At 32.9% G+C, this 15,326-nt stretch overlaps 1 protein-coding gene across 1 annotated transcript; it reads right to left on the minus strand.

Annotated features, from left to right (window-relative positions):
- Nucleotides 1-352: 352 nt before the first annotated feature.
- LOC120257630 (uncharacterized protein YNL011C) lies at nt 353-10,763 on the minus strand (the record flags this gene model as incomplete). Its single annotated transcript, XM_039265067.1, is given in 10 exon segments — nt 353-418; nt 420-455; nt 4,283-4,366; nt 4,834-4,905; nt 7,179-7,335; nt 9,082-9,125; nt 9,300-9,396; nt 9,696-9,828; nt 9,916-10,032; nt 10,461-10,763. Coding segments are annotated over 10 exon segments (1,044 nt in total), but the record flags the coding sequence as incomplete, so codon positions are not given.
- Nucleotides 10,764-15,326: the final 4,563 nt, after the last annotated feature.

A 15,326-nucleotide genomic window follows, 5' to 3' on the forward strand; every position in this document is an offset into this window, starting at 1 on the left:
ATTATTCTTTCTCTGCTTCTTCATTTTGGGCAGATATAAACTACAATAGCTATAACTATATAATTCAAGGATGTGTATCCAGCCATATTCCATATTCTGCTTAGAGGTATACATCAAGGAAGCCAAGAATTACAAAAGCATCTATCCCCACATGGATGTATTGGGCAAAAGCATTACACTGTTGGACATCTCATCATTAATCTTCTGCTAAAAAGTAAGGTACTTTCAAGAATTCTTCCAGCCTGATGAAATAAAGAGAAGTTCCAAACATAAAAAAGAATAGATGTAAACAAGACCTACAATAGAAGAGAAAAAGATCATACATGAAAAGTAAACTAAATATAACTGTTACCAATGAAGGGCAGATAGAAGTAAAAAGAGATCCCATGGCATATACAATGCAGTCCACTTTATTCAAACTGCTCCAAAACAGTAGGATTAGCGGCAGGGAAGACCTACACAAGTAATGATGATAAGAAGTCAGAACAAAGCTCAAAATTATTTTCTGATACATAAATTTTTCGAGAGAACTTACTTCTCATAAGCCATCCTAAAAGAATAACCATGTCATTGGTTCCCATCAGAGAAGCCAAAGTAAACTCTCTAGCAGTCATTTAGTTTGTAGTCATGTGACAATATTCCCAGGAATCATGCGGTAATCTAAAAATAATACCATGTTTGGAACTATAGCACCAGTAATGTTGATGGTCATTAGAAAACCCTAACAATGAAATATTACCAAGAAATTTGGTAATCACATTATCTCTAAGACAGATGTCTATCTTAAATTACTGAGTCGTGGTAATTCAGACTAAAATTTTTGGACAGTTTTTCACTTAACAATATAATTTTTTAGAACGTGTTTTACTCTCAACTTTTAATTATCAGACTAGGTTACCCCACTCAAAATTAAAATTTTTAACGTTTAATTATGGTTTTAAATAGAAATTTTATTACTTAGTTTACTCACATTTTAATAATTATGAGTATTGGCTATGTTATAGTTGATATCATATGCGATTTAAAAAGAGAAAAACTGTGTTGAATACACTGTACTATATCAAATGAAAAGGCATAAAACAAGCCTCTTATAATTTACACCTTCTACATACTAGATATCTATCAAACTGCCTCAAAAATATGAGCTAATTTACATTGAAATTACAGCTCCTACTCTAGATCTACCACTCTCCCTCAAGCTCTACTATACAAATTAAACAAACAGAGCTTGTCAACAAGTTTCTTAAACTATGGTCTCTAGAGCCCTTCAGTTAGAACATCTGCGACTTGACATGTGGTCGGAACATAGACAATACAAAAAGTTCAATCTTCAATTTTTTCTTTAATAAAATGTCTACCAGCTTCAACATGTTTTGTTCTATCATGATGAATCAGATTGTGAGAAATATTGATAGTAGCTTTATTGCCACAGAATACAGAATAGTTTGAAAGGACCTTGTATTGTCATCCTTAGTTCCTTCAAAAGTCATTTCAACCACATTAATTCACATATTCCATGTGTTAACGATCTCAATTCAGCTTTGGCATTGCTTCGAGCCACAACATTTTGTTTTTTTGCTCTTCCAAGCAACCAAATTCTGCCAATCAGAGGAACAATATCTAGATGTAGATCTTCTATCAAACACAAAACTACATCGGTGAATGCCTCTATTTGGCGATATTCCACGATTTTCTGTTTTCTTAAAGAAGAAACCATTACCCAGTGCCCCTTTTAAATAGCGCTGGACTTGATTTACTGCTTTCATATGTTCTTCAGTTTGAGTATGCATCAACTAACTGATATAACTTACTGCAAAACTGATATCTGGTCTTGCATAGGATAAATATATTAACTTACCCAATAACCTTTGAAATCTCCCACGATCAACAGGAATACCATCTTCTTGAATTCCTAACTTAACGTTTGGAACCATTGGTGTATCTGCCGGTTTGCACCCCATCATACCTGTCTCCCTAACAAGTCTAGAACATATTTCCTTTGAGACATGGAAATTCTTTGGCTGTTTCTTGCCATTTCCATTTCCAAAAAAATCTCAAATTTCCTAGATCTTTCATTTCAAATTCAGTGGCTAGTTCTTTTTCAATATGGAAGAAATAATGTGATATTTCCTAAATCTTTCATTTCAAATTTAGTGGCTTCTAAATGGACTGACTTGAGTGTTTACAATTATTGCACTCTCTTTGCAAATAGAATTCCCTTTTCTCTCAATTTCAATCTGTAGCTCCTATCAAATACCCTAAGAAAACGCATTTTTGAGACCAAGGATCCAATTTAGAAGGCTAGGAATAAAAACTGTACAACCAAAAAAACTCTTAAATCCAACGAGAAGAAGAATCTATAATCTGAAACACCCGAGAACAAATCAATTGTTCTTCAAAATTTCAAGACTCTACGAGGTAACCCATTAATCAACTAACATGCAGTAAGGATATCATCCGCCCCAAAATATTTAGCAACTTTAGTTGAGAATAAAAGTCATCTGACAATTTCAAGAGATTTTTTCATTCAACAATGCCATTTCATTTAGGAGGATCAATGCAAGAACTTTGGTGAATAATGCCATCATTTTTGAAAAAGTGACCCAAAAGAGAATTAAAATACTCAGTTCCATTATCAGTCCTTAGAATTTTAATTTTTGCATAAAATTGTGTTTAAACCATTTGATAAATAAATCTTAAAATACCACAATTTTTTTAAAGAGTTGAAAAACTCAATAACCTTCAAATCTCCTTGGCAGAAATTCCACGTCTTGTTGTGCAATTCAAATAGTTGTGAGGAATTATCAAAGTTTGAATATGCAAGTGAAACTGCATCCTAAATATCTTTGGTAGTTAAATAGAAAAGGTAAGTGTCACCAATACTATCTCCCACCAAGTGTGTAAGCCATGCCATGACCATTGAATTAGTTGCATTCCAATTCAAAATAAGGGATCATGCATCACAGGCCTTGAAGAGGATCCACCCAAAAAACCAAACTTACCCTTACCTCGAATAACCATAGTTGCTGATTGAGACCATTGAAGGAAATTTTTTTCCCTTGAGTTTATTGTGTTAATTTGGACAGCAAGAGATGAATTCTCTAAGTGCACAGTGGGAATAATTTAAGAGGTAGATCAAGAAATGCCTGAAGGCACTTCTAAATCATCACCCTGCTTATTCATGAAATTATGTTCTTGTCAACCCACTAAATGCTTATTAGTTTTGATGTCATATAAGCAATTTAGAAATGGAAAACCCGTGTTGAATGCACTGTACTATATCAAATGTGAAGGCAGAAAACAAACCTTTTATAATTTACATCTTCTAACTACTAAGTAGATATCTACCATATTGCCTTAAAAATAGGAATGAATTTACATTTGAATTACAAGTCCTATTTACACTGGATCTGATAGATATGTATTAATTTTGGTTTGTATATTTAATTATATCTCACTTCAAAATTTTATTTCATTTATATTTTATGTTTGTTGTCTATTTTGGGTATTTTGGCATTTTAACATGTTCATTACCATGACCAATCAAACACAGCAATAAACTAGCCAATAATATGAGTTCCAAACATAAACATCACCATCATAAATTACTGCAACATTCTTAGGCATATAATATTCCTACACTTCATTAAAGCATTAAACCGTGAACCAAACGGTCTCTTAAACTCATACATTAGGGTGCAAACATAAGAACTTCACAAAGCCATCTGCATTGGCATATAAATTGTTCTATTGATATATATTTAAAACTTAAGATGATTAACAAGCACAAGCATCACAATTAGGGTATAAATGTTTCTTTTCTTTTATTGCAAGCTTTATCCTCAAATATAATAAATACCAAAATTCTCAAGAATTTCATTTACTTCCTTGGACTATCAGTCATGGAACTCAATCCCATGGTTTAAACACCATCTGATATGATTTTGTATGATGTTGGCAAGATATTGTTTTTTCAATTTCCCAAAGACAAGGAGCTCCCATGAAGTCCTTCTTTTAACTCAAATTCATAAAGCATAGAAATATGCTTATCCCAGAAGAAAAAAAAAATGAACAGATACAATGATGGTGGACTTACTCATTCGATAATAAAATGTCATATAATATTGCTACTACAGTAACTTATAAACAGACGAATTACCCACATGGACCACTTTAGTATTTAATTCATGTAAAATGGTCATAACCTATAAAGTGGTGCACTGCAATGCGATTGACACAATATCAATAAAGAAAAAAATTCCTGCAAAAGATGCCAACCAACCTCATGCAACAAGTTGCTTCCCTCACTTGATATGTAAAATACCCGCTTTATTCCTGATGGCAATTTTGCAGCTGAATTGCAATCCTATCCAAAACAAAAATTTAAAGTATTCGTGCATCAGTGCGCATGATCAGCTCTTGAATTCTAAAGAATCAGCTCTTACAGTCATGACACAATCCAACAGTATATTTCACAAACAAACTTTCAAAAGTTTAAAACAAGACCCACAAAATCCCTCCAGTCTATTTCGCAGATGGAGACATAAACCAATTCTTTAGTGTCAAAGCACTTGAAATTGGGAATAATCATCTAAATTATACTAGCTAAGAAAAGATAATCTAAAAATTGGCATCATACTCTGACCCATGTGAAATGAAGCCCTCAACAACATTTTCACCCTTCCCAACCAACACAACAAAACCTAAATACATGTTTTTTCACTTGCATATGAAATGAAGTCCTGTTTTTTAGTGACTTGACAAAAACTTCATAATTATATTGAAAAAAGGGAAGTAAAAATTGAAGTGTAAATCACATGAACTTCAATATACCTTATTTATGGGCTCCATACATCCATTAGTGGGATGCGATATTTCATTTTGACCACGGATAATAGTTCCATCCTAAGAAAGACATGGAACACCAGAAATTAGATAAAGCTAATGGACTATAATACAGGACAGACACAAGGAGATATGCTTAGCAAATGTAATCATCAGTAGACAACATTTATAAAATTCTTTGGATAAATTTGATCCTTCCTACAATGAAACAAACTTAAAAGAATTTAATATCCTAGAAATTAAGTAAAGAGCAAATAATTCTCTTTCCTACAGGGAAAACATTGTTTTGGATTATCTAACAATGGTGTAGCATATGCAGACTGAAAGAAATAACACAACTGATGGATAATTAACTAGAAGTTTATCTCTTTAAAAAAATTTTGGCAAACAATAAAGGGTACAATTTTAGTTGTTCCTTTCAAAGGAATGTTTCAACATATGTGTAAAGTCAATAATTTACTTTTGAATAGAAAATGGCAAAAAATACTTAACAAAAAACAGGATTAGTCTTGGTATTCTCTATTTCAAACCAGAAATCACACATCAGATATTTATTTCGTTAAAAAACCACTACTCATCCAAGATTCATGTTAAAGGTTAGTCTTTGGAGTCTTGCACCAAAATGATAACTCAGCCCATATGAATGGCTAGTTGCCCTCATTTAAAAAGACACACTTAACCACCTAATGCACTTTTATTTGAAAAGACAACAGAGAATATTCAAGATACTATAAAATAAAATGTTAATCTACTCAATCACCTTCAGTAAGCATAAAGCTGACAGCAATTAACACAAACAAAGAGCCTTTGTGCTCACGGAATAGATAAAAATTATGAATCAGAATTCAACATCCAACGACCAACAAATTATATTAAGGATAACCTTTAAATAACAAAAATATAATTGGTATTCAACAAACACAAACGGGTATGGCAAAGAAATCTGTCAATTCATAAGAATAATGACTAATATGCATTTGGGAATTTTAGTTTTGAATAACTTGGTTTATGAAAAGTTATGCTAAACTACCCAACCAAATGGTTTAAGTTGGAAGGAATTACTTTTTTATAAATTTTAATTAATTAAATAAATATGATGATTAGTTCATATTAACAATTATTATATGTTAATGAAAATGAATCATTGATACAATAATATAACTTAAATTAAAAATACACATTTTAATTAGAATTATTAACTCAAAGCTAACCGAAATGCTTGTCATCTAATATGTAAACAACGTTTATAAACACCAATTTAAACAATCCAAACCATGTAGAATATCACACATGAATTTAGTAAAACAGTCATACTTATAAATATCTATGAACTGCATTGGATAAGAAGATATTTTTATTAAAAATCAGGAAAAGCAAGGCATAATTAAACAAGATTCATAAAATAGATTGAGGATTATTTGAGAAATAAGCAAAAAGATAAAGAATTTTAGGCTTGAAAACTGGGGAAAAAGAAGATTTAAGAAGATATGTAAAAGATAAGATAGATTTAACCATTGGAAAAGAAGAAATTTTTTATTAAAATCAGGAAAAAGCAAGACATAATTAAACAAAATTCACAAAATAGATTGAGAATTATTTGAGAAATAAGTAAAAGATAAGGAATATTAGGCTTTAAAACTGGGAAAAAAGAAGATTTAAAAAGATATGTAAAATATAAGATAGATTTAAAAAAAAAACATATAAAATAATCTGGGAAGATAGAGGAAAGAATATAAACTCAAACTTTAGAGTCTAATATATATGTTGCATGTTGCACAAATGGACCACATATCACCAATATTCAACATAAAATAAAATTCTCCCAGCCATACATGGATTTTACCCAGATTACATGTAACAAGGGTCCAAACCTATTAAATAACACATAGGCTAGAGGCTACAATCATATAATAGAATATAACATAGGAGGGACTTATACCAAAAAAAATTACATATTCAACTTTTTTTCAAGTGGGTAGTTAGAATTTAAAAAAATATAGGGTTTTCTTTCACTTCAGCGACACTTTGGTGGCGCATGAATATACTTCAGTGCCCCACACTCCCATACTCTAAACCCTCATGTGACTTACTAAAGGGTCCAAACAAAAGTCATTTAATTTAAAGGGACCTAAAATTGAGAAAGAAATAAATTTATGGAACTAGTTTTCATACATTTTTAACTTTTCAAGAATAGATGTAAGTTTTTGTCTCACGTTCCTTTGGGTATAGTATAGTAGATGTTAGACAACTTATGTGTGTGTGATATAAATCAGGACATCTTCAGAGGCCACAAAGACATGAGCAAGTCACTAAAAGAAGCCAAAGAAAATTACCCATAATTCACATCCCAATGTAAGCCGGTCATTGGTGGAAATTACAGGCAGAACAAGGCTTTCTTTGGGAATTTCAGAAACACGAGAAAACAAGAATATGGCAGCATCTAAAGACTGAAAGAACAAGCGTGCCCCGGCAAAAAAGAAATTACCAATGCTGCAAGCAATAACTAGGTTAGTTGCACAGGTACTAAAAGTTCTCAGTTCTGAAAGATAAAAATAGTAGTTAAGCCCTCTAATTACTCTAATTTGGATCTTCAATTGCAAGTAAATGAATTAAAAAGCAAACAAAAAAGACATTATAACAAAAATATTACTCCTCAAGAAATATTTGGCAATGATATTGAACAGTTTAATTGTAGTAACCACTCATCAGCACTTGTACATAAGTCTGCATATTATATTCAAGATAAAGTAGATGTGGTTTGCTCATCATTAAAGAAAAAATTTTCAGATGAAAGGGTAGATTGATGAAGCTACAATTATCTGACGTCTCAAATGTGAAGAAATGACGCATATGATGCCAAAACAACTCATAACCAATAAATTCTACCAGCATTTTAATAAAGAAAAAACTAGAAACTCAGGAAAAAGGGAGAAGAGAGAGAAGGGGTTGGGGAGCAGGGGGAGGGGGCCAAGTTGCGGGGGTAGGGATGTCAACAAGGCGGGGATTCACCCGGGGTTGTATTCCCCGACCACGACCACGACCCCAACTTGTCAAACCCCTCCAAATCCCGAAAGGCAAAACTTTTTTCCCGTCCCCGCCCTCGCGGGGATTATTCAGGTTTGGGGATTCCTGGTCCCCGATTTCTTTTTGGCATCTATTAAATACATCAAATATATTATCTTTTAATATATATACATTTTATTTAATATAAATAATTTTTTAATATTATATATTCAGGGGGACGGGGGAAGGGATTCTCCATCCCGGTCCCGGCCCGGGCCCGACCTTGACCCCACTCTCAAATTTTAGCCATGGCCCGGCCCATCGAGATGAAGAATCAGGTTCCCTGTTGGGAACAGGGTAAATTGACAACCCTAGCGGAGCAAGGGGGGAGCACTACAATTACTGACTTCAAATGCCCCTATCAAAATACCATTTGAGCATTTCAGAAATTGATGGATCACATAGTGACTTATAAGTGTCTCTCTTACCAAGGCAAACTTAAAACTGTTATCACTTAATTTGTCCTACAGAAAACAACTCTGGGAAAAATAAATTTGCTGACCTGACTCAAGCAAACAAGCACCCAATTTCTTTTAGAAAAACATCAAAATGATATTAATGTTCTTCAATATTTTATGCATCATTTGTCCAGTAGGGCGATTAAAAAAAGCAGATATGACAAAGACAGGCCCAATTAGAGATTTGAGTTTGTGGATTAGCCAAGCTAATAAACATGCGCACACACCACAAGCCTTGATTAGATATTGATTTGATAAGGCGAGACTAGTGCATGATGCCATATTGTCTATCTAGATATTTCAATCATCGGCATCATCAACATTTGTGATGATCACTGATGGGTCATAGGACCTATATATATAATTCAGGATCCTCCCGATATGAAATGAAATACCTATCTAGGATTTTGTGTTTTTACTAGACATCAAGGACACCTGGGCTTAACTTCATTTAAATTTTGCAATAAACTTGAGCGTCAAAAAACAATTAATTTTAACAACAATGGGAGATAGAGCCAAAAATTGTGTACATGGCTACTGCCGAACCATATAGCGAATATTTACTAAAGTAAATAAGTGACAAACAAGTTAAAAATGAGACACCAAGTTTAGGACTGATCATATGTATCCAGTCAATGCCAGATACAAAATAAAACCCAACTATTAACAAGGTCACCATGTAATACTGATATGTTTCATGAAAGTGAACTGTCACCTGCCATTGCTGAAACAAAATGAGTCACTTGGACGTCGGAGGATCTGGCAAAAGATAAATAAATAAATAAATCCATTAACAACAACGTTGCTATAGATAAATAAAAATGTATAACTAGCAGAGGCTATCCAAGGATAAAACTCATGGCCTGAAATGTTCTAGTTAACTGTTCTGTCATGCTGCTTTATTAATTTGTATTTATCATGAAGATCAATCACCTGATTTTGGAAGTAAGCCAGAAATGCATGAATTGTCTCTCTGTAAGGTCGTGATACGCCTTTCCATAAAGAGTGCTCTCCTTCAACAATTTCATACCTATCAAGTTCTTTCATTCCAATCAAATTGTCATGATTGAATTTATTGCCACACAGAATCATTGTTTAATATGCAGAAACATACAAATTGGATAACAAGCATGGTGGGAACACTGGGAAGTTGCAAAAAATAGGACAAGAGAAATGTCTGGAGATCTATTTTGTACATATTTATTTATAAATAGTCCACATCCATGTATTCAGGACACCAAATAACAAATGAACCCAGATATTGCACTGGCAAATACTGCAAGATATAAACCTAAAAATAAGTTTTTCTCGAGACTTGATAGAGCATACCACTCTGATTTAGCTGCCGATGGATCAAGAGGTAACCGGTGTCCAAGCAACCTCCGGACAGCTAAAGCTTCAAAGGTGCTTTCATCTGACAATCTCAAGCACCTTGATCTAATGTCACCAACAGCTGGTCCTCCTATAATACTTCTAAATAGCATCATGTGTAAAATACAACCACAACCAAACAACTTATAAAATGCAATGTCAGAAACCCTCTGCATACCAAGCACTCGAACAATCTCAGCTGTACTCCCTCCATCATCTGAAACCGGAAGAACATGTGCCACACGCGTTGTCACTTTCTTTAACTCCTCCACAACTCCATTAAATGCAGTTCCACCTGAAGTAGCACAAAAAAATTCTCAACAAACAACACAAAGTAAAACATTTCATTTCACTCTAAGAATAAAAATCAAAGTTATAATAGAAACCCATCAAACACATTTCATTCTGAACAAATCTCACCAATAGCAACAATATATTGTTCAATCAAAGAACAAATTTTTATTTTAACAGGGAAATTCATCAAAGAAAAAACCACATTAAATGCAGTCCCCACGAAAGATCCAAACAAATTCTCAAAAATAAGCACAAAATACAATCATAATCGAAATAGAAACCCCCATCAAACGCATTCCTTTCCAAAGAAGCCCCACCTCGTACCAAATAACAGGATTTCAAACAATACAAGAAACTTAAACCAAACACGCGCACACATAAATCAATAAATTTTACATTTCAAGGAATCTCGAGTTGAGAAAGCCATACCTGAGAACACAAGCAAAGATGGCGGGGGGAAGGAGCTAGGGTTTTGACAATTAGTGAACGGAGAGGAACTGGCACCATGCGGGGCGGCCATGGAAACAAGGGAACGGAAAGAGGCACTCGGCAAAGCGGCAGCAAGGGAGGAAGAGGAGGAGGAGGAGGAAGGGGGGATGGGGTGGCGGAGTGGAGAGCGTGAGAAAGGGTTCCGTGCGAGCGAAGGTGCCAAATGGGCATCCGCCATTGGAGATGGGCTTAGATAAAAGTGGAGGTTTTTCTCCGGCCAAACGCTTTCCCCGCCATTCGAGTCGACGCAAGGGTTGTAAATGGTTATTTGCTTTTGTGCCCCTGTAAAAGTGAGTAGTTTGCTGAGACACCCTTGATTGTTCATACCCCGCTTGTAACTTGTAACAGTGAGTAATTACCGTGGCATCCTAGAATACGTCATTTTACTCCGTTTGTTACCTTTTTTACTCGTCACATTTTGAAGCTCTTCTTTATTCCTTTATACTTATCACATTAAAAATTTTGTGTAACTTTAAATAATTTTTTTCTAAATTTATTATTTAATTTCATATACTTGTACAATTTTCAATAAGTCACAATCGACTAAGCATTAAATCATATACTCCCTTCATTCCTAAATACATGTCGTTTAAGAATGTTGCACAAGAATTAACGATAGCATTAAATTATCTAAATTTTAACATAAAAAATAACCAAATTATTACATTATCCCTCTCTTAAAACCATATATTTTTCTTGGGACTATAAATATTACTCTTTTCATTTATATAATTTAGGAAATTGCATATGGGTAAAATTAGAAAAAGAATAAATATTGCTTTGATATTGTAAAGCGACAACTATTTTAGAATAATTTTTTTTCTTAAAATGACATATATTTAGGAATTGAGGGAGTACTCTATTAAAGTGGAGTTTTAAATAGGGGTAGTTTTTAAAAGTAATGAAATTTTTTATAAAATATAGGTAACCAACTAATTTTAATCAATTTTTCTTAATTTGTGTGAGTTAGTTAAATGTGACAAGTAAAAAGGAATAGAGGAAGTAGTATTTATTTTTACATACCTGCAAAATATATAAATAACGTCTAATAATAAGAAATTTTAGCATGATTGTATTTTAAAATAAATACACATATAAAGTTCTTACATAAGTAGGTTCTAAGATAATACTGGAGAAGAAAATTCAAACATTGTAATAATTGATAAAATACTGCATAAAAAACCATATTTGCATTTTCCATGAAAATAATCGAACCAAAAAAAAGTATATATATATCTTGAATTCCTCTTCACACAAAACTTTAAATATTCTTCTTCTCTACATTTAAATAGTAAAACCAAACACCAACAAACTCAAATTTTGGATCAAGATTCAAGCAAACATATGTAAATTTTTAAAAAAGGGAAAATAGTGCTTCAACTCTTCTTCTCTAAAACTTAGTACATGTCAACAAAAACGAAACAACAATATAAAATATTAGATCCAAATTCAATTTGGGAAAAAAAATTTTGAGTTCTTCTGTTCTCTAGTCTCATACCTCTCATTAAAAAAAGTTTACATAAAAAATCAAGGGAAATTAATGAAAGAAAAAATCACCATATCTAATTCTCTCTAATCTTTTCCCTATTCTTACACTTATACCTTCTTGAAGTAAGTTTTCTATTGCTCCCTTTTCTTATCCCTTGAGATATTTTTTTTCACAATTAGTAAATAAAAAAAATAGTTATCTTTAGATATGCACCACATTGACATTCTTATTGGTGAGCCTAAACATGTTGGAGCTCCAACTCACAAGCAGATTCTACCTCCGATTGATGTACTAATTCTAGCCCGAAGTTGACACAGCTGCCTAGGGGATCTTTTGTGATGATGACAGTGATGAAAGTGGAGAGAGTGGCCATGGTGAGGTAGGGCCGATCAGAAGAAGTCAAGGTTAGAGGAGAAGATATCGAAGACACCAAATGTGCAGACACCATCGCCGATAGCGAAGCCAACACATAGGGGAGGATGATGTTCCAATGAGTTTCTTGCATTTGTTCTCATGTTTGAGTTTTTCTGAAGGTCTACTTTTATTTGGAATTATAAACAATAGTACCGCCATCATCGCATGCATTAATTGCGTTATTATGTATCAATAATAACAATAATAATAGTAATTAATTATAATAGTAATAATAATAATCATAATAGAAAAATCATGGAGTGGAAGATATGTAGTTGCGCGTGTTTGATGAATACGTAATTGTTAAACTATTAGTTTTCAAAAAGCTATTTAAATATTCTTACAAAAATCTTATTAAATTATATATTGTCCCTGTTAATGTACATATCCAAATATAATCTTAGACTTTGTAAAAGAAAATTTTAAATATATATATATATATATATATATATGCATACCTTGATTAATGTTTTGAGCTGACTACAAAGAAGTTATGTGAGATGATGACTATACAATCATATGGATACTATGCGATTACTGTAGAATCAGATTTTAAAAACAAGGTAGTCAGACTCGGCCCAAGCATTAACCTGCCCAAACCCAGGGGTCAAGAGTAGATGGGTTTGATCGGGTCAAAACCGGTGTTGAACTGGGTCAATAATAAAATATTAAAAAAATATATAATAATTAATAATGATAAAAACAATAATATAACTTATATTTTAATAGTTATAAAACACAATTAATTTAATATGAGATTTAAAATTTTAATTTTATATATTTTCTTTGATTTTAAAAATATCATAAACATAAATTTAATATGTAAAATTTTAGTTTTATATACTATCATTTATCATTGATTTTTAAAAAATATAAAATATTAAAAAAAATCTCCTTTCACCGTTAAGCTTACATCGGAACTCACAATAACAAAAAATAAAAATAAAAAAACCACGTGCTCTCTCTCTCTCTCTCTCTCTCTCTCTCTCTCTCTCTCTCTCTCGTCTTCTCCTTGACTTCCTCTAGCCCCGGCTCCAGTGGTGGATCTAGGATTTCTACACTATGGGGTCCATATATGTATATTAATGGCTCTTTTGGTGCAAATAAGTAATTGTCTAATAATCATATCTTTTATTCGATTAAATAAAGTTGGCATACATGTAAATAAATTTTTGTTCATGTTTTGAAAAATAATATTTAAATAATACTAAAATACATTTTTTATAAATAAAAGTCATTAATTAATAGACATGAATAACTAAATCAATAATAAATATATATATACTACACTAATGTATGTTTACCTTTGTCCATGGGACAAGGCTATAAAGCAATGTGGGAAGACCATCTTGGTATCCACTATCCAGCATCCAGGAAGGTCAAACATCAAAGGTCCTTGTTGTACATAACAAATTGCATTGTTACCATCATGCATTTAGTTAATAATCATGCATTTTTCCCAATCTTCATAATGATTTCCCTTTTTTTTTGTACAAACTACTCTTTTTAGTTGTTTTGATTGTAGAAAGCTGGAATTTGACTGAGGAACCCTGCAGACTGTGAATCAGCCTTTCTGAAGATACACAACTCATCTGTGGTCTGCGAAAAGTACATGTGGTCTGTAAAGCTATCTGGGGCCCGGCTTCTATCTCTGGCTATAAAAAGGGACCATAAAAAGGGGTTTGGGGGCAAGAAAGGCAGGGAGAAAGGGGCTAGCGGCTGGAGAAGAAGAAAAGGAAGTTTTGAGGCTTTGAAAGAGGCGGAAGAAGGAGAGGAAAGCTGGGAGACTGAAGATTAGATCCTTGTAAACATTATAGGGAGTTTCTCAGCCCTATTGTGCTGCATCTTGCAAAACTCTTATTCTTCCTATTTTCCTTTGTAATTGAGACAATGTGTGTGTAAAACCTTTCTTAGGTTTTGGGATTAACCCAAGGTAGCGTTAGTTTGATATGTTGATACTTTTTGTACGGATCTTTTGTGCTTAAAGGTAGATTTCTTGAGTTGATTTATGATTTAAGTTACACAGCTTGTGATTGTGAAAGCATTGCTTGTTTATCTTAAAGATCTAGGTTAACTGAAAGGGTAACCTGGGCCTTGGAACCTCTTAAATCACCCTGAATTTACTGAAAGATAATTGTTGAGGGTTCATCACTTAATCACTGTTCTTATTAGGGTTTTGAGAAGGGTTTATCTACCATGAAAGTAGGAGATGACTCTATCAAGACCAACTTGTTATCTCTTGAAAGAGAGTGATAAGTAGCTTAGGATTACTTCCCTTCAAGAGATCTGCCCAAATCCAGTCCAAATCCAACACATCATTCATTCACACTTTATGGTGAGTTTCCAAACCTAAGTTTATTTTAATCTGATTCTCAATCCACACCCCTACATTCCTGTGCTATTTGATTGTGTTTTATTTCCTGCTACTTGTTGTTTCTACTTTCTACCCTTTAAATTGTCTAGATAACTCATTGTTGCAATAGATTGGTAATCATACTTGGTCCTCATGGGATCGATACTTTATTACTACTTGGCAAAGTTGTGCGCTTGTGGTTGTGCAACAGTCCTGCACATGAACAATGCCACCTAGTGAATATTAATCCACCCTATAAATTTTAGTATTATTAGACAATCATCAAAATAATACAATCAATCCATCATATAAATATTTGTTCATGTAAATAATACTAAAATAATAACCATAATTCTTTTACAACTGTCCTCTTTGAGTTTTCATGTTTTGAAAATAATACATAATTGCATGGTTGCTAACACCATCAAATACATCTTTTTCAATCTATGCTATCAAACAATCACTCAACCACTAATCGCTCCTTGTATTTCTCAAATCACTTTTAATTAACTTCATTGCAGAAAAAAGCACATTCCACAGTTGCTATAGC

The sequence above is a fragment of the Dioscorea cayenensis genome, unplaced genomic scaffold (genome assembly GCF_009730915.1).
Source record: "Dioscorea cayenensis subsp. rotundata cultivar TDr96_F1 unplaced genomic scaffold, TDr96_F1_v2_PseudoChromosome.rev07_lg8_w22 25.fasta BLBR01002236.1, whole genome shotgun sequence".
NCBI lineage: Eukaryota > Viridiplantae > Streptophyta > Magnoliopsida > Dioscoreales > Dioscoreaceae > Dioscorea > Dioscorea cayenensis.